This window comes from Taudactylus pleione, unplaced genomic scaffold, assembly GCF_031769625.1.
Source record: "Taudactylus pleione unplaced genomic scaffold, aTauple2 ptg000053l, whole genome shotgun sequence".
Classification (NCBI taxonomy): Eukaryota; Metazoa; Chordata; class Amphibia; order Anura; family Myobatrachidae; genus Taudactylus; species Taudactylus pleione.
This window is the reverse complement of record NW_028284455.1, coordinates 34,958,095-34,982,655: the sequence shown is the minus strand read 5'-3', so window position 1 is coordinate 34,982,655 and position 24,561 is coordinate 34,958,095. Positions and strand designations below refer to the sequence as shown.

At 44.3% G+C, this 24,561-nt stretch overlaps 1 protein-coding gene across 1 annotated transcript in view; it reads left to right on the top strand.

The window, feature by feature from the left end:
• The window catches only part of LOC148535362 (uncharacterized), a 242,115-nt gene that overhangs the window by 155,408 nt on the left and 62,146 nt on the right, over positions 1-24,561 (top strand). The window contains exons 17-19 of the mRNA XM_088462674.1: positions 12,371-12,433; positions 15,886-15,939; positions 20,343-20,378. Coding sequence (XP_088318800.1) covers positions 12,371-12,433; positions 15,886-15,939; positions 20,343-20,378 — 153 coding nt within the window. The remainder of the gene's footprint in view (positions 1-12,370; positions 12,434-15,885; positions 15,940-20,342; positions 20,379-24,561) is intronic.

Here is a 24,561-nt window from a genome sequence, read left to right as displayed (position 1 = left end):
AGATTCCGAATAGCTAAATATTTCCCCAGCTGGGAATAATGAAGGGTTAAATGGTAGATCAGTATCGATAGATAGATAGATATTTATATTGATAGATATATATATGTACATTTATATTGATATATATATATATATATATATATTTACTTTATACATGTGTATATATACATATTTTTTTTTAAAAAAAAAAGTTTTTGTTTGCCTGGCTATGTCGGCTGAAGCCCACCATGGGGGGGGCCTGTGTGCACTTTTGCTATGTGGCCCCCTAAGAGCTAGTTATGCCCCTGATACCACAGGTGGGTGCACAGCATAGCATAGCCTTGAGCAACCATCATTCCTACAGCCAAACTGCCTCACATGCTTTTGGGAACTTTTAAAGGCATCACAATCAATTTACAGCCAAAAGAATGGTGTTTAGAAGCTCAAATCAACTGTCTCTCATTATTCTATTCATTTGGGGATTTGAAGTTCGATTTTGAGTCCGATTTACGTTCTAATTGCAAATCAATTGTTAGTAAATGAAGGGATCCTATATTTCACTATGGGAAAACATTGATGTTTTGCCTATATTCCATTTTGAGTGAAATTCTGTTTTCTGTTCGATTAAGACATTTCATTTTGGCTTTAGTAAGTCTCCAATATCAAAATTGAATGGAAATCGAACCAAAATCTAAGGGCAAATCAAACAGAATCTAAAATCGATCCTTAGTAAATATACCCCCATGTCTAGTTCTAAAGAAGTCGACAAGTCTGCATTGGCATCTGTGGGGGAGGGGGGGGGGCACTTACTTGTTAATGCTTGTTAGCACTGGGCGACATTGTAACAAATAAATTAATCACTCTTTTAATTGGTCGTATGTGTTCATGGGTTTAGCAATGGCACCAGTAACATTACTGCAAGAAATACACAGACACAGTGACAAAAATGTATACCCTCTTTACCTACAATTGTGGATGAGTATTAAACTATACTAGAACATTCCAAAATGAAATGTATGTTGTATTTTTACATGTATGTCATGTTCAGCCGGATTCCACTGCAATCCTACTAGAAAAAAAGACACAATACTAACGGGGTTAATCAAAGGTTAGACTTTTTTTGTGAAAAGACACAAAGTTTAAAAAACAAGTAATGGCGTGGGGATCCCCCAAAAATTGATAACCAGGCCTAGGTGTTGGCTGGTTGTGGAAAAATTTGGGGTGACAAAAATCTTGGGCTCCCCCCGATTTTCTATTAACTAGCAGTAAGTTTTACAAGCCAGGACAGGGCTGGTGGCACAATAACAGGGGGGCACTTGGCATGGGGTCCCTCTGCCATAGTGCCAACCAGCCCCAGGCTGGGCTGCACACTGCTGGTATCCCTAGGGAAGTGGAGTCTGCAAGAGAATGCCCTTCCCCCTTCCACATAGGGACAAATAACCCTGTACTGATAACCCTATCCTGGTACTGGTTAGTGAAAAAATTTTGGGACAGCAAGCTCTTTCTCCTCAAATTTTTCTCACTACCAGCCTAGGCTTAAAGGCCTAGAACTGGTGGTTATCAATTTGAGCAGGGCCCCATGCCATTATTATTATTTTTTATGTCCTGATTTTTGCTTAAAAAAAATATCAAAATAAGCCTGCATGGATCCAAAACACCTCTCAGAGGCAACACACTTTTTTGGGCACCTATGTCAGCAGGTTCAAAACCCTCCGCATCGTAAATCTGGAGTTTCTATACTTTTAATGGGAGAAAACAGGGACAGCAAATTCTGTCCTAAAGTGTGATTTGTACAAAAATTAATACATAACTTTTATTAAATAACAGAAAAGTAAAATAAATGCCCTAGATAAATTCCTTTAAAAGGTAGTATAGATAAGTACAATACAGAGAGATATGTAGCTTGTACCATTTACATTAGTACAAATAAACATATACATATAACCGGTACATACATATAAGTAAAAAGGACAGACAACTCCTTACAAATACAAAAACAGACAACAGTTGAGAACATAAAACTGCTTGAGCAGAACGATATTTTCTAATATTCTAACAGTTCAACATTAATATAGGATATAGATTTGTTATATTGATGCCTGGCGAAATATTAGCTGTAAAAATATTCATACCATCTATACACCAATCATAGTATCATAATGGTGTATACAGTCAGTATTCAGCAAATGAAAAAATCACATAGTATTCCTACACAACCTCAAAGGGAAGTAACAGAATAGTCAGGAGACAGAAATATTCTGCCAATGACTCAAAAGGCCCTCACTTTACCCAAGGTCATCTGTGAGAACGTTAAAGAGCCAGTAGCAGACATTGTCCCCTAGAGTATAAAGAGTGAATGATACATTTCTCAGAGTGGGTCTCAAATTTCTGGACGTCTTACTAAAGCATAGAACGTGCAGCGAAAGGACCATATATCTGAGCCAGTATTCATACAATCAGAAAGATACAATAGTGAAAAGTTGTTATTGTACACCTACGAACTGCAGTGTGTCACATTACATACAAGACTGCAATGACTATACCAAAATGGTGTCAGATGACAAGGAGAAGAAATATCAGAAAAGTGAGGGAACAGAACCGATGCTCCCAGTTCTACCACAACTCATTTAGGGCCTGATTCAGACCCACTCGCAAGCGGCTGTCCGCTCGCAAGTGGGTCGATGTTGTGCTCTGCGCATGCGCACGACGGCGGGAGCTCCGTCGTGCGCATGCGCCAGACGCGACGAGCGAAGGACTTTCCTTCGCTCGTTGTGTCTGATCAAAGGGGGCGTGCTGTCGATGTTGATGAACCCCTTTGGGTTCCCCATCCCTGTTCTACTGGAATATTTACCTTCGTCCCATGTAAAAGTGGAGTCCTTTATTATACCGGAGTTTTAAGCCAGAGTGGACATTATTTTGTAATCAGGACATTTTCTTTTATATATACATATTTTATTCTTTGGCCATATTAAGTGGTTTTAATATTGTATTCATGGTGTAATGTATGTTTTTTTAATTATGCCTTATTAAATGAATATGTAATTATTTTTATAATTATTTTTGTGCCTTTATCAGTCACAAACAGATATAAAGTGTGGCATATCAAATTATTCAGTGCAGTCTCCTGCAGTCCGCGATTAAGATGCACTTTCGGGCAGAGCCGGCCCTAGCATATTTGGTGCCCTAGGCAAAATTTTGTCTGGTGCCCCCTATCAGATAATCCCACCACCAATCTTGATGTTTATACGTGGATGCCAACAATAACACATAGGGGTAAATTTACTAAAGTGAGTTTTAGAAGTGATGTTGCCCATAGCAACCAATCAGATTCTACTTAACATATAACTAGCACCTTCTAGAAGATAATAGCTAGAATCTGATTGGTTGCTATGGGCAACATCACTTTTAAAACTCACTTCTAAAAACTCTCACTTTAGTAAATTTACCCCATAGAGAAATATATCTATATCCAACTGATCCTTTATCCAGGCATGTCAATCAGGTCAAAAAATGATGCGCAGAGTACACTGTTACAACATTACCTCTGAAAAATTTTTGGACGCAAAAAAACAGAATTTTTTCGCCGTTTTTCCGGTCTATTTTGACAATGTCTTTTTGTGGTATCCAATTAAACCCCCAAAATTTTCTGCTTTTCTCACAAAAACACATTTGCGAAAATTCGCAGACCTTGTATTTTTACTGCCTCAATCGGCAGAAAAACCGCTTCTTGTCATGGATATGGTTTCGCCTGCTTGATACAGGCAAAACAAAATCCCCGATAAGTACCGGCAACGGGGCTAAGTGGATAGCCGTGCCGTGATCAATTAGCAGCGCTACTTTAGCGCTGCTAACTGGATACCCCCATAGTCTTTTCACATCAGCAACTAATGCAGCATCTAACACATTGCCTCCCCAGGCTCCCATAAATAGTAAATATTTCACCAATTACATATGGGAATCAATTAAGTAACTAACCCCCTCAAAGTGGAATCGGTATGAAATACCATCGGCCGCATTGGTTCGATTCCAGGCAGCGGCAGCCAAACAGATGAACAGATCCCGGCAGCGGCAGCCCGACAGCACTGGAAATCCCGATCGTCCTCAGGTAAGTAATAACTAACCTAACCCGTCTAACCCTAACCATCCTTAGGGGTGCCTAACCCTAACCTCCCCCCCCAAGTGCCTAACCCTAATCCCCCCTCTAAGTGCCTAACCCTAACCCCCCTTCCCCGCTGCCTAAACCTAAGTCCCCTGGGGAGGTGCCTAACCCTAAGTCCCCCCCGGGGGTGCCTAACCCCAACCCGCCCTCCCCTTAGCCTAACCCTCCTGGGGGGGGTGCCTAGCCCTCCCTCCCCCTAGCCTAACCCTCCTGGGGGGTGCCTAACCATAAGTCCCCAAAGGGTGCGCTAAACCTAACCCTCCCCCCCCCGCGGCTGTCCGCTCGTGGCGCCCGGCATCCCTTCGATCGGGATGCCGGGCGCCTGTTATTTTCCCGGCGTCGGGAAAATGACAGGCGACTAGATATAGACGCCTGTCATTTAACCCACGACGGGATAAAGCAGTCAGGAAGCCGGCTATCGGGATCACGTCAGCCGGTTTCCCGATTGCATCCCCTCAAAGCAGTGGGTCCTATTGCCATTCTACCTACATGTCGTTACAGCGTCGGGAGATGCTTCACACACACCACTGTCCATGCTTTCGGTTACCACTGCAGTCATCTTGCGCAAGCGTGATGACATCACCAGGAAAAGCCTGGTATGCGTGTCACCTCTGAAACATACTATTTTGGAGCCCCCCGCTGTGGTAAGCCAAGAGCGGTGTTAAGACCTGCCAGCGCTGTTGTTAATGGGGGGGGGAAACTATTCTATGTGGTTTATATATCCATATATGTTCAAACACACAAATAAGTCATATATAGCACTATTAGGGAGCCCACAGAAAGCACACAAAGGCACGGATATCAGCTAACCCCATGACACAGTAATAAAGTATATGAAAAAATGGAGTATTATCAAAACTTAAACATACCAGAAACAGAAGATTATCAGATTAGGCAGATATAATGTAGACAATTTAATTAGCATAATATAAACACATGCCCTCACCTTTAATATGGGAGTAAACTAACTACACCAGCAAAAGTGCAAAAGAGAGAGGTCCTATCCCCAGCTCCTCTCATAGTCAGACTCAGCAGCACGGGCCAGCACTGAGTCCTCTCTGTCCAGTGTGTGCCCGCCCCGTCGCCCCTCTCTTCCTATCTCCCAGCCTATTCAAGGTAACTTACCTAGAGTGAGACTCGCTGCTTTCTTTCTTGATATCGCTGCAGATGCCTGGTCCGATAGGCGCTGGGCAGCGGCAGGGACGGCAGCTAATCTGTAGGCGGAGGCAGAGCCGTGAGTAGTCACGGCTCTGTTCCGCAAAGTCCCATGGGAGGAGTGACCACGTATGGGCATGCTCAGCATGCCCTACCGCGGCCATCTTTCTTGTCTCCTCCTGTAGAGCCAGAATGAGCTTCTAGGCAGAAGCTCATTCTGACCTGGCTACAGTAGTGTCACGGCCCCAGCCACCTGACTGGCTGTCTGACCGCTGCACTGCCCGATCAGAGCCGAGCTCCGATCGCGGTGGCAGCAGGAGGGGCGGAGCTCCAGAGCCTTGGAATGCGCCTAGGCATCCCAGTTGCCCTAGACATTTGCTTAGAATGCCTATGCCTAGGACCCTCTGCGTTAGTGGCTCACTTGTGGCAGGTGTCTCGTGCCCCATGACATGTTGAAGCTAGGTGTATGAGGACACATCTGTAGTCTAAGATGTAGGTCACCCCTTACACATAGCAAGCATATATGCCTACACTCCCAGTTTTCGTGGGAGGCTACCGATTTTTCAGGTAACCCCCCGCACCCCCGGAAGGGTAGGCACTTCTCCCACATTCTGTCCACTTCCTAGTGAAGTGGGCAGAATGGGGAGAATTTCCGCGGCGATCGCAGATCCCCGTGTAGGGGTGGAGCTTAATTACACGATTCTTCATGAATCGCGTCATTTAGCCACGCCCTCTATTAAAATTAGCACCAATTGCGGCAATTTATAGTGAAGGGGGCAAAACTTACAACCCATCAGGCCCTGCCCCCATTGCAGCCTACCTGCTTCTGCTCCCCGGGCATCTCCTGGGGAAGAGACAACAAAGGTAGGCAAGTATGATTGCAAGTGATATGATTTCTGATTCTGAATGTTTTCCATTTTTGTATTTGATGTAAGAAGGTAACTTTGTGGGGGGTTTCACATATTAACAGTCTGAACCTTGACAGGGGGTCGTGCCATGAAAATCAAAAGGTGTGTCTGTGTCACAGATGGTTGAGACCAACCATCGGGGGCATGCCATGATGTAAAGAGGGTATGTCCATGTCGCAGAGAGGTATGGCCATGCACCTTTACACTGCTGCACACACTGGTGACTGGTGCTTGTGGCACCTATTCACTTATTCACCGCTGCTTTGCTATTCACAGGCATCTAAATGGGTCTTACCTCTTAACTCCTGCACAGTGCAGATTGTGACTGTAGAACAGAGCCCTCATATAGGGACTAAACCTCCGAAAGCCAGATGGTTTGGAGGTATGGGTTCACTGGTTGCTGTCAGTCATAGTCTTACCCACCTAACTGCCTAATATTTTTTTCCAAAATATCACCAAAATTGTAGATTTTTTTTGTTAACAAAGTATGTAATGAATAACTATTTAATCCCGATTCAGTATAATTTTATTAACGAGCACTCAAATTTTCCTTACACTTCATGTAAGACTTCACAGTCCTGCAAGAAGAGCAGCCAGCAGCAGCAGGGGGTGTGTGGATCACTCATTACTCACTGCTGGCTGGGAGGTAGATAGAGCAGAGGGAGTCAGGGCTTCCAGCTGCCACGGGCAGGCGCTTCTCTGACATGTTCGCATCACATGCGACCGAGTTAGGAAAAGCCCAGCTTGGCATGGGCGCATCTCATGTGACCATGCCAGGCAAGTGGTTAATGTATATTCGGAGGATGATTCCCATTGGACCTCTGTAGCGAATGGATTAATACAACAATAGATGGCATTGCCACATTAATAGAAAGCCAGATAAGTTTAGGCTACGATGATAATATTACCCTTGAAACAATAATCTGCTCCTTAATTGGTCTTGCTGGCGTAATTTTCTCAGCCTTACTGCATATCTGAAAGCCTCAAGTTACATTACTGCTGGGAATCATTATAGAGTAAATTGGGAAAACATCAAAGAAGACCTTTAATATGGAAAGCACCCAAATGCAGAATATGGGGGTATCATTCAGAGCAATTAAACTCAATACATCATAGAGAATAAATACCCTCCTCTTAGATGTAATGAGGCTGGGACTTACAAATAAGAGATGTTAAGCCAGTAATAAACTAAAATAGTAAACAGACTACGAACACAAAACACCAGATGCTCTGATGAGTGATGTGAATAAATTATATGCTGGGACTATGCAGAAGTTTTGTGAATTTTGCAGTAAAAGTGGTAAGATTTTGGCTAGGACCCCTTGTAAATAGACAGTGATGTTATGGGAATAAAGCTGAAAATGACCATATACAGTATATATTTTCATGTATAACTACTAATAAATATTACGCTATATAATACAATCTGCATTACCCTGAGAATTATTGAAAATATAAACTCAGTGGACTGTCTAAAACTGTCTAAGAAGAATGTGATACTTCTATATAAATACTTCACAACATTGGAATTAGCAAAGCTGGGTCCTCATGGCTTCACAGTGACATATTATAAGACCATACCGAGATATTCTTCTGCAGACTACAGTTCCTCTGGAGTTTTAACTTAATAGCATCAGCAGGCAATTTCCTTGCAGCTTCTTTAGAAGGCACATTACAGTAATCTCAATAGAGGGAAAGGATCTCTTGACATGTCCCACTTATCCAATCTGCTTGCTAAACGTTTATATATAGAGGTACAGAGCATCCAGAAAGTATTGGGGACAGTGTGGGGGCCCCCTATGTGTGGGGGCCCCAGGACAACCACCCCTAATGCCCCGCCTATAATCCGGTGCTGGCCCTTCTCCCCGATCGCTCAGTTTAGAGGGCCGGCCAACTCTAGGAAGAGTCATGGTGGTTCCGAACTTCTTCCATTTGCGGATGATGGAGGCCACTATGCTCATTGGGACCTTCAAAGCATCAGATATTTTTCTGTACCCTTCCCCAGATTTGTGCCTCGAGACAATCCTGTCTCGGAGGTCTACAGACAATTCCTTGGACTTCATGCTTGCTTTGTGCTCTGACATGCACTGTGGGACCTTATATGGACAGGTGTATGCCTTTCAAAATCATGTCCAATCAACTGAATTAACCACAGGTGGACTCCAAGTAAGGATGATCAGTGGAAACAGGATGCACCTGACCTCAATTTTGAGCTTCATGGCAAGGGCCGTGAATACTTATGTACATGTGATTTCTTAGTGTTTTTTTTTTTTTTATTAAATTTGCAAAAATTTTAAAAAAAAACTTTTGTCATTATTTGTCAAAACACGTTGTCATTATAGGGTATTCTGTGTAGAATTTTGAGGACAAAAATTAATTTATTCCATTTTGGAATAAGGCTGTAACATAAGACAATGTGGAAAAAGTGAAGCGTTGTGAATACTTTCCGGATGCACTGCAAATCCAAAAGTTTTAACAAAAAGATTTAGTGAATCCTTCCCAGGGGCGTTTCTAGAGAGGAGGGGGCCCATGTGCAGACTCGTACACGGGCCCCCTCCTCTCCGCCCTGCGGCCGGCAGCGCACTGAGCTGTGCGCGGCCAGCGGCGGAGTTATAGACTCTGGGCACTAGAGTGTGCCCAGAGTTTATAGTGTATGCACAGGTCACCGGGAAAATGGCCGTGGCGGCCATTTTCCCTGTGCTGCGCATGCGCAAACAATGGGAAAATGGCCGCCGGACCCCCGCACCGACATGGGACTCTGGAGAGGTAAGTAATATTATGGGTGCAGTGTGTGTGGTGGGCCCGTGTTCCCCGCACACCCTGCACCCATTATAGATACGCCCCTGATCCTTCCACTTGTATACATAGGGGCAACACCAATAGTGATGGTTTAATCAATTCAGTCAAATCTGACTTTCATCTACATTTCTGTAATTCCTGAATTGTGAATGAATTCATGAATTGGTCCAGAATCAGCCTAAATTTTGGAAAGTTAAGCGAATAACAGTTAAAAACTCAATCAGTAAGGATCAATAAGTGCCTGTAATCTATATCCTTAATAAAAGATTTTACAGTCCTCACTCATTCTTCCCGAATTGTACTAGGGCAAAAGTCTATAAATGCTACTAGCTGTGATTGTGACTTACCAGTGGCCTGGCCTATGACTCTTCTAGGGGCATATTTATCACATTCTGCATTTTTAATATGGTTCTGATAGTTAACGACTACATTTACAAAGCAAAAACTAAAGTTTTTGCTCTAATTTAGCAAAATTCTCTTGCTGGGACATGGGTTCCAATAAGAGTCCATCCCGGCAAAGAGTTGGAAGCAAAGTGAGAGCTTGCACTATCTCCTTACTTCTGACTTCGGACCAGGTCAGAATAAAGTGCATCCGTCATGCTGCACATGCATCAATATGGGCCATCAGGGAAATATCCAGAGGAAAAAAAATTCCCTGCCTTACCCCATAGTCATAGAGGACTGTAGTCAGCATCCTGATTGTCAGGGTGCCAGCACTCACAATACCGACAGTGGCATCCCGACTGTCAGAATCCTTATAGACTGCAGAGGTAAGAATTAGGGTCAGGGGGAGGGTTAGGGTTAGGCACTAAGGGGAGGGTTAGGCTGCAGGACTGGGAGGTTAGGGTTAGGCAGCGGGAGGGGAGGGTTAGGGTTAGGCTGCAGGACTAGAGGGGTGGGTTAGGGTTAGGAGGAGAGTAAGGGTTATGATACTTACAAAAACTGTTGAGATTCTGACTGTTGGGATGCCACTGACGGTATTCGGACCGCCGGGTTCCTGTACCCAACCCAACATAGAAACCTATGGGGGATGCCTTTCTTATAAAAAATGAGGGACTGCAGCAGATATGTGCGTTATTTGCTCCAGTCCCGTCCCCCCCCCCCCCCCCAGATACATTATGGGTATGCTTGAAATTTGTGAATATCCTCGAAAAATTACTGTTAAGGCCCCTACACACTAAACGATATTTTAAATGATATGGACGATTCTGGCGCATCGGAACGACAAATTGTTCCAATCGTCAAGTGTGTACTATGCGCACTTCTATGGTGTCCTCCATCGCATCGTCAGATCTTCTCTACATGCAGTTTTGTTAATGATTCCCCTCAGATTGTGTACGCTCTACCAGACGATATGCTTAACATTGTATAGTTAACGTTGAAACGACTGAATGGACGCATGATATATCGTTTGGCCGTTCGTTAGATTGCACTAGATCATTTGTCCGGGAGTTCAAGGGAAATCGTTGATGACATTGCATCGTTTGCAAGTCGTCTTGTGTGTACCAGGCTTTAGTGCTATTATAATTTGTAATTAGGACAGCAGAAAAAATATTTGATACTAGGTATATTTAATTTGTTTTATTTGCATGTATTACCTGAAAACTCTGATTGATTGGTACCATCAGTTTGCCAGATCTTACAGCGAATTAACTCTTTTCATGTATAGGGGCATATTCATTATGTTAATTATCGGGGCCAGACGGCCCTGAAAATTGACATTCTGAATTAATCATTGCTCCGGTGCGGAGACAGCTGATCCGAAAATCTGCTGTCTCCATGAATGTTTTAACTTCTACTTTTGTAGCAGTGAAAATTATCACTGCAGAGTCAGACCCAGCGGTGCTAGTGGGCCTGCGTGAAGCAGGGTTCACGTAGGCGCACAAAGCCCTGGCATCTGGTGGAAGGAACGGACAGGGGTGGAGGGATCCAAAGATGCAAATGTTTCCGCAGCCAAACTCCAAAAATATTGTATTTTCGGAGTTTAATGAATTTAGATCCTTATACTAGTGTATGAGGACATCGGGACTGATCAGGGGCTGAAAGGTAAGCAGAAGATATCAGTAATATCGCCTGCATTACCTTTATAGGGGTCTATTCATCATAACTAAAAAATCTATTGAGGTAATTGGGTTTAGAACTCGCAAGGAGTTCCACCTAATTACCGGAGGAATTAATCATTCCTCCTCTCCATCAGTATCCCCAATAGCTGGCATTTTTGCAATGACAGCTTTTGAGGAACTAGACACTTTTCCCTATCTAGTCTACCTTACCGCAGCTGTAATCAGTGCTGCGCATGTGATGTTACATTCACAAAATCGGCGCATGCGCAGCACTGCCTACATCTGCGGTAATTCTGTTCCCTTGTGAGAAAGTAAAATGGAGTCTGCGCAGTAGTACACTCCTCTTTCAACAATATCATCAATATTTTGATTGGGTGTCCTGGACTTCTAATGTTATATTGAATTTTTTTTCATGCTTTTGTAAAACGTATTAAATAAAGAATATAAAAAGAGAATAAAGAAGGTCTCTTTGATACAAAGAACACAAACAACAGGAACCACTATAAATAAATATAATTGGAAACACTTTAGTTTATAGACTTATATGGTGAAATTCAGTACTGGACAGAGAGAGGAAACAACTTTTTATGTGCAAGAAAGGAGAGCCATACAATTATTATGTCACAAGTCGCTGGCGTACCTTGTTACATACCCATGTCCCGGCTATCTCCCCTCTTCCGGGACTTTCTGTCCTGCAGCCTCATGTCTGGACTTTTCCCCCGGTTGCTGTGCAAAGTACGTTGTACTGGGACAACACTCACAGTTGCTTAGGAGATTGGGAAGCCGGACTGTGGCACGTGATGCTGGGAATACTGGCTGACGTGTTTCCTCTCACCTGTGGAGTATCCTCAATCACCTGCCTTGCTAGTTCATTGGTTCCTTACCTTTTTTAAGTCTGTTGGTTATTTCGAAAAATACCAGAGGAAGGAAGGGAAAAGATATGTCTGTTGTATGGCGCACAATAGTATTTATTAAAATTAATCTTTATTAGATATGCACTAAAATGCCCCGTTGATGGGACATAACCAGCGAAAAAGGGGTTAAAAATAGAAAAGCAAAGATGTGACATAAATTGAAAATTTGTGAAAATAAAATCAAAGAATATCCGCACTGTGTGACCTTAATCTTATTCCTTAAATCGATATATTTGTGGAACTCTGGATTAAATTGTCACTCCCCTCTTGTAGAAGAGTGTTATTCAGTAAATTATTACTTTATTGATGTCGATCTCTAAACGGGGCATTTTAGTGCATATCTAATAAAGATTCATTTTATTTACTTATATGACATTATGATATCATTTTTAGGGTGATAGAGGCATGCTTGGAACACAAGGATTACCAGGAGTCTTGGGGGTCACTGGATCAAAGGTAAGGAGTTTGCATATCCTTTAAAATGTAGTAGTATGTGTATAGTACTAGCAGTCAGCCACCACTTGTGTCTGCATGCACATTTCTAAGTAATACTTTATGCATGATTTCTGTGAACTTTGAAATCAAGGGTTATCATTGTTTTTATGTTTAACCTCCTGCACAGTACTGTTAACTAGGTACTGTAGAAAAATGTCATTGAAGTGGTACTTTTTTTCATTAGTAATATTTTTCATTAGTAATATTGGACTATAATTGATCTTTTCTGTGCAGCAATAAGGCCATTGTGGTCATTTATGGACATGGGCACAAGTACTTTGCTCTATGATCACCAGAATAGGGGAACCAAGCTGTATGCATGTTGCTCTGTCTCATTAATGGATGAGAGACACGGGGGTGTACTAGGGCTCATTATTCTTCCCATAGACAGATAACAGATGCTGCTAGACTAGGACTCATTGTTCTTTCCATAGATGAATGAGAGATGCTAACAGATAAATGGGATTGTACACTAGGGCCCATTGATAACACACATCTGTACATTTTATCATACAACCATGAACACAGCAATAAAAGGCATGCACATTTTTTGTATGCTCCTTTGTATGGCATTATACAGTAGCTGCCCGGGTACATGTGTGCTGCTTTTCTCATGGAACCCTGATATGCCAAGCTCTGTCCCTTGTCTCATCCCTGTTTGCCACCTGCAGAATGAGCAGATTAAAACCACCTGTGTGTACTTGCACTTGGTACTAACAATAAATCTCATATTTCCAAAATAAGTATTAAGAGAGTTCTGTCTGGGCTGTCCAAAATTCTAGCACTGTAAAAAGAAAAAAAAAAACACAGTTTTGAGATACAGCTAAAGAACAGTACTGAATCCATTTTCCTGCTTTCTAGCAACAGTTCACCAAGGTCCCTTTTCCTCTCTCTCTTAGCTGCAGGACTCGTTAATATGTAGAAACAATACCCAAATACCTAACTTAGAATGTCTGAGCCACAGTTATCCATGTAATAGAATATTGATTGGATTTCTTGAAAATCCCTACCAGGCATGCCCCTATCAGATTCATACAGAGTCTTTTTATTAGTTTATAGTTGAAACATGGTATGTATTTGAGACCTTTAGAACCTAATTGTGAGTAAGGAATAAATCCAGCTAGTAGGCGCAATTTCATACCATGGGTAAACCATGTTGGACTACAGGCAGGAGCGGATTGAGAACTTAGTGACCTTGGAAAAAACTAGGAAAGTGGCCCTATCTGCGCCTTCGACGTGTGCCCAAAAAGTAGGTGAGGCCTCTCATCAAGGGGTGAGGCCTAATGTGAAATTCCATGCCCGCAAGCCACTCCCTCTGTTTTCGTCCATGCATGCCCACAGTCCCTCTCTCCAGTGAATAAACACATCATGTGAATGAGTATTTTCTTAGGTATATGATTTCTATGCGATGGAAAGCCTCGGAAGAAATTGATCCTCCCAGGACAGCCGGCAGTGTAGTATTCACTATTCATGCAGGAGATCACATGGTTTAGAAACCGCCTGTTTGTTTCACAATAAAGCCAATGCTATCATCAGAGGTCGAACTAGATAATACATTGTAACAGAAGTTTTGGGGCAGAACAAAATGTGAGTTTCCCATATCAAACAATTTTATATTAATAAAATATATTGCTTTTTTGGTACTATTTGCATCAGTGATATGGTTCATTAGAAATAATTGTTGTCTTACTGATGATTACTGTCCCCCAATCTTTTCTTCTAATAGTACCAGCGGTCCTACCATCCTCTCTGTGTGTCTCCTGCACCATCCGCCTCCTACGCCTCTCCCGACGTCACTCCCCTGATTCACTCCAGCAGCATCCTCTCTTGTCTCCCCAATGCTATCATCCTGCTTCTCCCCAGTGCCATCATCCTGCGTCTACCCAGCGCCATCATCCTGCATCTCCCCAGCGCCATCATCCTGCATCTCCCCAGGCCATCATCCTGCCATAGCACAGAATAGTCCCCCTCCCCGCAGACAGATCATCATCTCCCCTTAGCCAGAATACCCCCCTTCCCCACACACAGATCATCTTCCCTTAGCACAGGATAGCCCCCCTCCCCAGTCAGATCATTATCTCCCCTTAGCAAACAATACCCCCCTCCCCCATAAACAGTTAATCTCCCCCTAGTACAGCAGATCCCCCCTCCCCCTCAGACAGATCATCGACTCTCCTTAGCAGAATAGCCCCTTCCCCTACAGCCAGATCATCTCCCCGTAGCAGAGAATAGCCCTCCACCACCACAGATCATTATCTCCCCTCAGCACAGAATAGCCCCCCTCCCCCACAGACAAATCATCGTCTCTCCCTAGTACAGCAGATCCTCCCTCCCCCATATCATCTTCGCCCCTTAGGACAAAATAGCCCCCTCCCCCACAGACTGATCATCTCCTCTTACAGAATAACCCCCCTCCCTCTCAGGCACCATCCCCCCCCAGACTAGTACAGAATAGCCCACGACCAACACCCCCCTCCCATCCCCCTGAGAGTGATATCCATCTCCCGACCCTAGCTATCAGCCAGTCTTTAAAAAAGTCTCTTAAAAAAAATATCTCCCAGCCACTTTTGTCTCCACTGTAGTTGAACGAACCTGGTCACTGCCTGAGTCTCCCAAAGTTTAACTCCACAGCCTGGGGAGGGGACAGAGTGGAAAGGACACAATCGGGGCTGACAGGCAGCAACTGATGGCGCCCCACCCCCACTGTAACTTACCTGCCGCCACCGGATGCAGATCCACTGTTCCTCCAAGGGGCCTGGCGTATGATGCAGCGGGCCTTTTACTAGCTGTGACAGGCAGCCCACAGTAGGGACAGCCAGTGATGCTATTCAGGGGCGGGGCTACAGGTGACAAGCGGCCCCATAGACCAATCAGCCCACCGGGATCTTCCACGCTGAAGATAACTGCCAATCCGCCCCTGACTACAGGGGAGGGGTAAATTTAAAATGCGCTGACAGATTTAGCATTGTTTCGGGGATTCCTAGCTCACTTTAATGTGCAGTGCAGTTCACACATAGAACTGCCCAGTATACTGTACATATAAAAGCAGTAATTTCCCAGCATGCAAAGAACTGCATTTGGGCATCTTGTGTCACACCATGGTTTATCCAGGTGCAAATTTGTACCTTTTAGCTTAATTTTCTCCTAATTGTAAATGAGGCCTTTAAATTTAATTTCTGTGTGCAATAAATGAATATTTTTTTGATGCCACACGTAAACATGTATTGGTCCAAAATAGTATATTTATTCTTCACCAAGTGCAGAAAATAGACCACCCAATTACTGAAACAGCTGTTAACCCTTTCTTTCCCAATACTGGGAATCTGCTGGACCCTTATAAAATTATATCATAACATTTTAGCTGAGATGCAAAAAATAGGACAGTGGCTAACCTAACCTTTTTTTATATTTAGGGAACTCAAGGACCTATCGGTCTAAAAGGAAACAAGGGAGAAAGGGGCGATGAAGTAAGTATTATAAAGACAGCCATACAAGCCTTAGCCAGCTTATTGCACTCCATCACCTAATGGCTAAATCTGGTAAATGTGCATTAATTTCACTTAGTTTCACTTAGTTTCACTTAATTTCACTGCAAGTTGAAACCGTTTTCTTTAACTCTTCTGATTCTGCCCTTCTGTAACACAATGAGGCAATCAAATAGAAACAAAACAAAACAACAAAGCCACTCTGGGGCAATTGCAATGTCTTTTCAACCTTGTTTTTTCAACAATGTCTCAACAGTACTTTCCATTTTTGGTTAGAACTTTTACAAATGTAATGCCCCCTGTGAATGGATGCAACTGTATGACACACTTAAGTGATGTGGGGTGAATGGAACCACTTCTGGGTTTGACATACAGTATATTATAGAGGTGAGATTGGAGCATTTAAAGTCCCATCTAGAGCTCTCGCTTTTGTGTGTTTCATTTAAACGTACCCTCCAGTGCCTTGAGAAGAAACGTCCTTGTAGTGAAGACTTGTAAGTTATAACTCACTTCAAGATCAAACCCTTACATTCAGGTTTAACCTACTAGTTTTCATGTTAGAGCCCTTTATATCAAATTACGCTTCACATATGCATTTGGGGCTAGATATACACTATAGGGAGAGATCATTGGTGGAACTTGCAAGTGGTGGGCCCAGGTGCAAAAATATGCTTGGGTCCCCCTCCTCTGCACACGGGAAAATTCAGTGGGTGACAGGGAGAGGTAGAGGTTGGCAGGACAAGGCAGTGAGAGGCAGATGGTGACAGGGAGAGGAAGAGGTGACAGGGAGAGGCAGAGTTTACTAGGGAGACAGTGGGTGACTATGGAGGCAATGGGAGGCAGAGGGCGACAGGGAGTCAGTGGGTGACGGGGAGAGCAGATGGTAACTGGGGAGGCATAGGGTTGGAGGGGATGCAGAGGGTATAAGGGAGAAACAGTGGTTGTTAGGGAGAGGCAGTGGGTGACAGGAATAGACAGAGGGTGGCAGGAAGAGGCAGAGGTTAACTGGGGAGGCAAAGGGTGAAAGGGAGACGAAGAGGGTGTCGGGAGAGGCAAAGGTAAACTGGGGAAGCAGATTGTGGCAGGGGGAGGAGTGGGTTACTGGGGAGGCAACTGGTGTGAGGGAGAAGCAGTGGGTGATAGGGAGATGCAGTGGGTGGCTAGGGAGTCAGAGGGTGGCATGGGGAGTCAGAGGGTGAGAGGGACAGGCAGTGGGTGAGAGAGACAGGCAGTGGGTGACAGGTAGAGGCAGTTGGTGACAGAGAGAGGCAGTGGGTGGCAGCAGGAGGCAGAGAGTAACACTGGGAGGCAGAGAGTGACTGGGGGATAAGCACAGTGTGGTGCAGTGCGGCTGTCATATATTTGTTGAAAGGTGCTGACCTGGGGCCTGATTCAGAGTTGGGAATAGTGGGCCTGATTCAGACTCTGTCACAAGCGCACGCAACTGGGTCGATGGTAGCCCACAGCGCATGCGCTCGACGGAGCCGGCTCCGTAGTGTGCATGCGCGAGACCCGGCTAGCGACGGGCACTCCGTCGCTCCGGGTCTCGCAACAAAGGGGGCGAGCTGTCGATGTTGAGTGACAGCTCGCCCCCTTTGGTGGGCGGGCCGGGGGAGTGGCTGCCCAAACGGAGGCGTTCCCATGAGAACGCCTGTCGTTTGGGGGCAGCCCCACTGACATCATGAGTCAGTGGAGAGATTTCGGCTCTGTTAGAGCCGAAATCTCTCTGGGGTTTGCGGCCACGGGGCCCTACCACAAGGGTCTCGTCGCAAGCCCGATGGTCGTGATGGTCATCATCATGGCCGCTCGTTGTAGCTGTGGGTGGTCACCCACAGCTATGCGAGCGGCCAGGAGGCCGTTCTAAAAAAAACAAACCCCGTCCCTGATTCAGAGCGAGCGCTCTGTCAGAGCGACCGGGTCTGAATCAGGCCCAGAGTGAGATATCTCTCTCAGCTGTGAACTTGAACAAACCATATTGCAATGCAAGGGGTGTAAATACATACATTTTTTACATGTGGGGTAAATACTGGCTGCTTTTGCATGTAGCCCAAATATTGCACAGCTTTATTATTACACTGCACTTTAGATGTCAGTTTGGATACCTCCCTCCCAAATCTAAATCTCTCTGCACTTTTTAAATCTGCCCCACCTGCAGTGCAGCATGGTTTCACCAAGATGATCAGTTGAGAGAGATATCTCTCTATTCCCAAGTCTGAATCAGGCCTCTGGTCTGTAAATAGTGGTTCTCCTGGGAAAAAAATTGATCTCAGAAAAACTTAATTAGAGTGAATATTGTTACTCACTTCAAGATCAAAACTTGCATTCAGGTTTAACTGAGCCTTTGTATTAAACTATTCTTGATATTTGCATCTGGGGCTAGATATTTTTAGTATGTAAGCTCTCACGAGCAGGGACCTCTTCCCTCATGTGCTTCTCCTCACACTTTCTTCTACTCCTTACTCCTCATAAGGGCACCTAACACGGGACTGCAACTCCCTGCTGCTTATTGTGAGTGTTTTAATCGCTATTGCTGCAATGTAAATAATGTCCTTCACTGTACTGTAGGTCACTTGTTTTTTTTTTGTTTACTTCTTAGTTTTATGTACTATGTACGGCGCTGCGGAACACTTGTGGCACCATATAAATAAAGGATAATAATAATAATACTATAGGGAGAGATCAGTGGGTGAACTTGCAAGTGGTGGACCCCACTTCCTCTGCCACATGGGGAGAGGCAGTAGGTGACAGGGAGAGGGGAAGAAGCAGTGATTGACAGGGAGAGACAAAGGGCCCTATTTACAATAATCCGCATTTCAAACGCATTGCGAATTTAGGAAATATCACAGGAATTTATCAAAAATCCCTTGCAGGGACAGAGCTTGCGATAAAGCTCTGTCCCTGCAAATCCCCTCCGCAGTCTTCGCACTGTATTTTTGGCATAAAATACAGTGAGGTGTCAGCTTCAAGGTAGCATTTATACAGTAGAGCACAGTACATTCTATAAAATAATAGGTATAAGCTGATTGGTTGCTATGAAACCTTTAATAAAGTTTCATACGTCCCCTTAAATCATGACATTTTTTGTGTAGCATAATATGATATGAGGATGATTTTTGTTATATTCTTGGATCTTAACTTTGTGTGGTAATAACAGACTAGCCGCTAGTTGATAACCTGGTCAGACCTGGGAATCCAGTTTGCTCTCGAACAAGTTTAAACAGAGATGCGGCCACACCAGTCTGCAGCACAATACAGAGCCCAGAGAGGAGACCAGTTATACTGATTCATTTATCCATCTGAGGATTGCTCCTTTGCTAAGAAGTGTACTGGTATGAGATGAGAGTTTGCAGAATCTCTCTGTGTAGGTGAGAGGTGTGCTTTGTGCAGCTTGCTTCTTAGGCCCTGTAACTGTACTTTTCTGGTCTCTGCAGATAAACTGCAGGGTATTTGGTGTATATTAAACATTAAAGGCCTCCGTTAGTAGAATGCTGTAGTGTACTTCCAGTGCCATGATCTCTTTCCAGCTATAGATAGACTCCACTGAATCTGTGACATTTTTCTTCATCAGGGCTATCAGAGAAGCAATTCATAATGGTGGTTGAGGGGCGCTCAACAATATTTTTGGCGAGTTTAATAACGTTTAAGGCACAAGAATATAATAGCATGAATATGGATTTTACTGGGGACAGAATTTAGTACTGCAACACAGGTGCAGTCACCCAACATAGGGCTTGATTCACTACTGTATGCAACTACAATTATGCACGCAATAGGCTGTATGCGCAAACTGGCTGCTGGGATGGGGATTGCCGCAGATCCATCACAGAGTGATTGACAGGAAGTGCCGTTTGTGGGAGGTGACGGGGAGGTGATCTGCGAAAAGCAGACATCCCATTACGGTCAGACGCCATTGCAGGGGCGTGCATAAATTATCCACTGTGATGCCGTACGCAGCCTGAGATCTCATAGCGTGTGTGGAAGTTAGCAATCTCTGAGTAAGGTCAGAGCTTGTGCAATTGTTTAAGAGGCTGCAATGGTACTCGATTGTACAGATGGTTTTGCAGTCTTGCTAAACATTACGGATGTGTGCTAAGTAAAGTGGGTATCCTTGTGTAGTGCTGCGACGGGATAGTGATAGCAATGAATTAGTATACTATCGCAGTTGAACTGCGTGCATAATCGCAACTGGATACGCAGTTGTGATCCGTAGTGAATCAGCCCCAGAGAACTTCACATTACCTAGGACTTTTTAGATTTTGACTGAAGATCATCTTACTGTACAATAATAGTCATAGTATATCTTCTTTTAAAATCTCAGTTTCTAATTAATTGTCTTTTGTTTTAGAGTTTAATATATAAAAATAATATCTTTTTTTTCTCTACAGGGAGATTTTGGAAAACGCGGCTCCATCGGGAAAAAGGTTTGATAACTCACATATTTATAACATTATGACTACACATTCCATATCAGCTATCCATTTTTTATTGGAAAATGTTCAAATAAAATATCTGTGCAATATAAGAATAATACAAGAAAATGTCAGCAAAAGACAAGGTCAAAAGACGAATATTTTGCAGTGAGGCAATTAGAGCGTAATACCATACAGAATATAGACAAAGATTGTAAGTAGCTTGGAAAATCATCTGGTGAATTCGCAGTAATTAAGCAAATGCAATTGACACAATATCAAATGCACAATCCGTAACTAGGCAAATTATAGACTGTAATAAAAAGTTATCGGATCAGAATTACCATAATGGTCAGAAATAGAGATACTGGGGGAAAAACAAGTCAAAACAAAACTACTTTGCAGTACATTAATTAAAGATTGACACAGTGCAAAATATATATTTAGCACTGACAGTGGTGTTGATTTGGTGCCGGCCCGCCAGCTGGCCCACCGGCAGGCATACATGGAGATACAGCGCTCCCGGTCACGAGGCAATCAGAGCTGGTGGACCGGCAGTCAATCATCAGTGGCGGCTTCTGGGCTGTTGGTCCACGAGCTTCGATTAGCTTGTGACCAGCGCCAGATTCAAATTGCGCCGGTGCTGTCGGTTTATGTTATCTGCTGCTGCCGGTATGACAGCAGTAATTAGCTGGTGACCCGGCACCAAATTCACACCTACTGGCTGCTAATGGCACACAGGTGGAGGAGAGAGGCTGCTGGAAGGACACAGGGAGGTGAGTTACTGGGGGAGGGCATAAAGTGTAAGGAGCATTACTGTGTTGCGTAATGTTATAAGGGGTATTACTGTGTGGCATAATATTTAAGGGGCACTACTAGTGTGTAGAATAGTGTGTTATATGGGGCACTATTACTATGTAGCATCTGTAAATGGCATTACTGTGTGGTGTAATGTATAAGGGGCTTTACTATGTATTGTAAGGGGCATTACTGTGTGACATAATGTATAAGGGGCACTACAAATGCATGGCATAATGTGTATAAGGGGTGCTACTGTGTGGCATAACCTGAATGGGCTCTGTGTGGCATAACATGAATGCAGTGGTGTCACTATGGGGGAATGGGGTCCGCACCCGGGGGTCTCCATCAGAGGGGGTGACACCAAAATGCCAGTTCCTCCTCAGTGACAGGAGCCGGGTGCTGCAGTGTGACATTCTGCTGCAGCACTCGGCCCCTGTCACATAGGAGGAGCTGACAGCGCAGGCACTAGCCTCCGGGGGCAGCCCAGCATCACCAGGGATGCTGAGCATGCCCCCTGAGTGATACTCTCCAGATTTCCCATGAGGCCATGCACTTTTATGTTGGGCCACAACCCCTTTTGGACATGCACTGCTCCGCCGTGCAGGGGGGATCTGGAGTGCGCACCGGGTATCACCAGACCCGGTGATGCCTGTGTGGAGGCAAATGTATGTGGTTTTTTTACCACTGGGGGGGCCCTTTTAAGGTCTTGCTATGTGGCCCACAAAGTTTTAGTTACTCCCTTACATGCAAACACAGAGGGCTGACTAATATATATGGTTACTTTAAGAAGGACTCACTCTGGACTTAATGTGAACTTGCATGAGTCCTAAAATTTGCTCAGACTGTGAGGTTAAATGGATACTTTGTAGCTTTCAAACAGGTTTTTGGCAGACTGACAATTTCCACTGGAGCCAGCCCTGGAATCTGTGTAATTTAAGAGTGTCCCCATTTTTAGGGATTGTGTGACAGTGTGTGGCTCTGACAAAGGTAGGCAAAAACCTAATCATGCGAGCTAGGGCCAAAACTCTGGCTGTACATAAAGGACAAACAGACAGACAGACATGCTTTCTCTCTTATTATATAAATATACAAGGGCAAGCAGCACACCAGGTCATATATATAAAGAATGCAAGTGGTACTTAAAAATTGCAAGTAAATTAACCGTTGGTAGGTATACACTAGTGACGTAATATCAAACATAGTATGGAAGGGGAACAAGGGCAAGGAAAGGAAAATAATAAAGAACATACAGTCCTTAACAAGGCATAATACCTACAGTAATATTAGCAATAACACAATGGACCTGGAGAGAAATAGGGTTAAACAGATATGTCCGCAATGAAAAATGTCCTAGTTTGTAAATATGTTGCAGCTAGGAAGGGTCTTATACGTAACGGAATTTCTTGAAAATTGAGATGTAAATAGAGTATGGTCAATGTACAGTAGATTCAAGTAAACTGTCCTACAGTATGCAACAGTAATCCAACTGAGACATATTTATAGGCCAACTACATTAGGCATTATCCCTTACCGTGTCTAGGGAGGATAAAGGGACAATTTAAGTCAGGGGTGGGGAACCTTTTTTCTGCCGAGGGTCATTTTGATATTTATAATATTGTTTGTGGGCCTGTGCAGGCCACGCCCCCTCCATGTGATGTCACAAGAGGATGGGGCCACAATCGCCGGTGATTACAGCAATGCCCGGAGCTGTAAGGGCAGCGGTGTGACCGCCTGAAGCGTCCTAAGGACGCTCCTTGTGGCACTGCTGCATAGATTCTGGCAGCAGGGTGGCATTATAGGCACCCTGATAGCCAGGTGAGGCTAGCAGAATAAAAGCTCAGAGGGCCAGACCAAATGATTCCAGGGGCCTTATACGGCCCCTGGGCTTGAGGTTCCCCATCCCTGATTTAGGTAAAGAGTGGGAATGTTTGCCCCTGAAGTAAGCATGTAGAATCCTGGATGGCTAAAAAAGTTGAAATATCAGTCTGCCACATAGGAAGTCTCAGGAGGTCCGTGTCAGCATTAAGCACAGGTACATGGCCAGAAAGGAAAAAAAGTGAAGGGAATTTTTCAGTTAGGAAATTGGTCAGTGGTCATAGGTAGATCAATGTAAGTGTAGGATAATTATCATGATTACCCAGGCCGACCAACTCAGAGGGTGTGGAAACCACAACATGGGAAGGAGACTGAGCAGTATTTGGCAGTGTAAGTGGTACACCATTACTATCATTGGGACTCTGGGCCTGATTCAGAGCCGGACGCTCTGACCAGAGCGCTCGCTCTGAATCAGGGCCCTCCTACCTGAAAATGGAGCGGCCTCTTGGACGCTCGCATAGCTGTGGGTGACCACCCACAGCTTATGCGAGCGTCCATGATGTTGGTCGCGATGGTCAAGACCATCGCGACCTTCGGGCTTGCGACGAGACCCTGCAGTAGGGTCTCACTGCCGCAAGCCCAGGAGTGATTTTGGTTCTATCAGAGCCAAAATCACTCCCACTGACATCACTAGTGATGTCAGTGGGGCCGGACCCAGACGGTAGGCGTTCCCATGGGAACGCCTCCGTCTGGCAAACACGCCCCCGGCATGCCCATCTGGCAACCACGCCCCCGGCACGCCCACTAAAGGGGGTGTGGTGTCAGTCACCATCGACAGCACGCCCCCTTTAGTGCGAGACCCATAACGACGGCTTGGCCGTCGTTATTCAGGTCTCGCGCATGCGCACGACGGAGCTCCCTCCGTCATGCGCATGCGCATTTGGGTACCATCGACCCGCTTGCGAGCGTCCTGCGCTCGCGAGCGGGTCTGAATGAGACCCTCTGATGGAAATCAGTGATTTGTGAGGTGATAGAGTTAAGTTGTGATAATACAGTTTATAAAGAAACCCAGATGTCATCCAGATGTCTTTATAACAGAGATACCAAAAATGTCCATTTTGGCATGTCCCCAAAATTGTCAGAAGAGGAGATAGGGGTCTATTTACTAAGCAGTGTTAGGAGACAGAGTGAAAAGTGATAAGGTGCCAGCCAATCAGCTCCTAACTGTCATTTTTCAAACAGCCTGTGAGATGACAGTTAGTAGCTGATTGGCTGGCACCTTATCACTTTTCACTCTGTCTCCTAACACTGCTTAGTACATAGACCTGCAAATCTGAAAGTATGAGGTGTGAAATTCTCGCAAGGAATCCATTGCCATAAGATGAATACGAGCAGAACATACAGAAATTTCAGTGAACAAATAATCAATCATAAAGTAATTTAACATTATTAATAAGTAGTGAAATAACAGTTATCATATATTAGCAGTAGAAAAGATGGCAGGAAATCAGATAAAGAAAAATAGTTCAGGCAGTTTTAGTCTCAATCTGAGAAGTGAGGAAGAAATCTGAACAGGGTA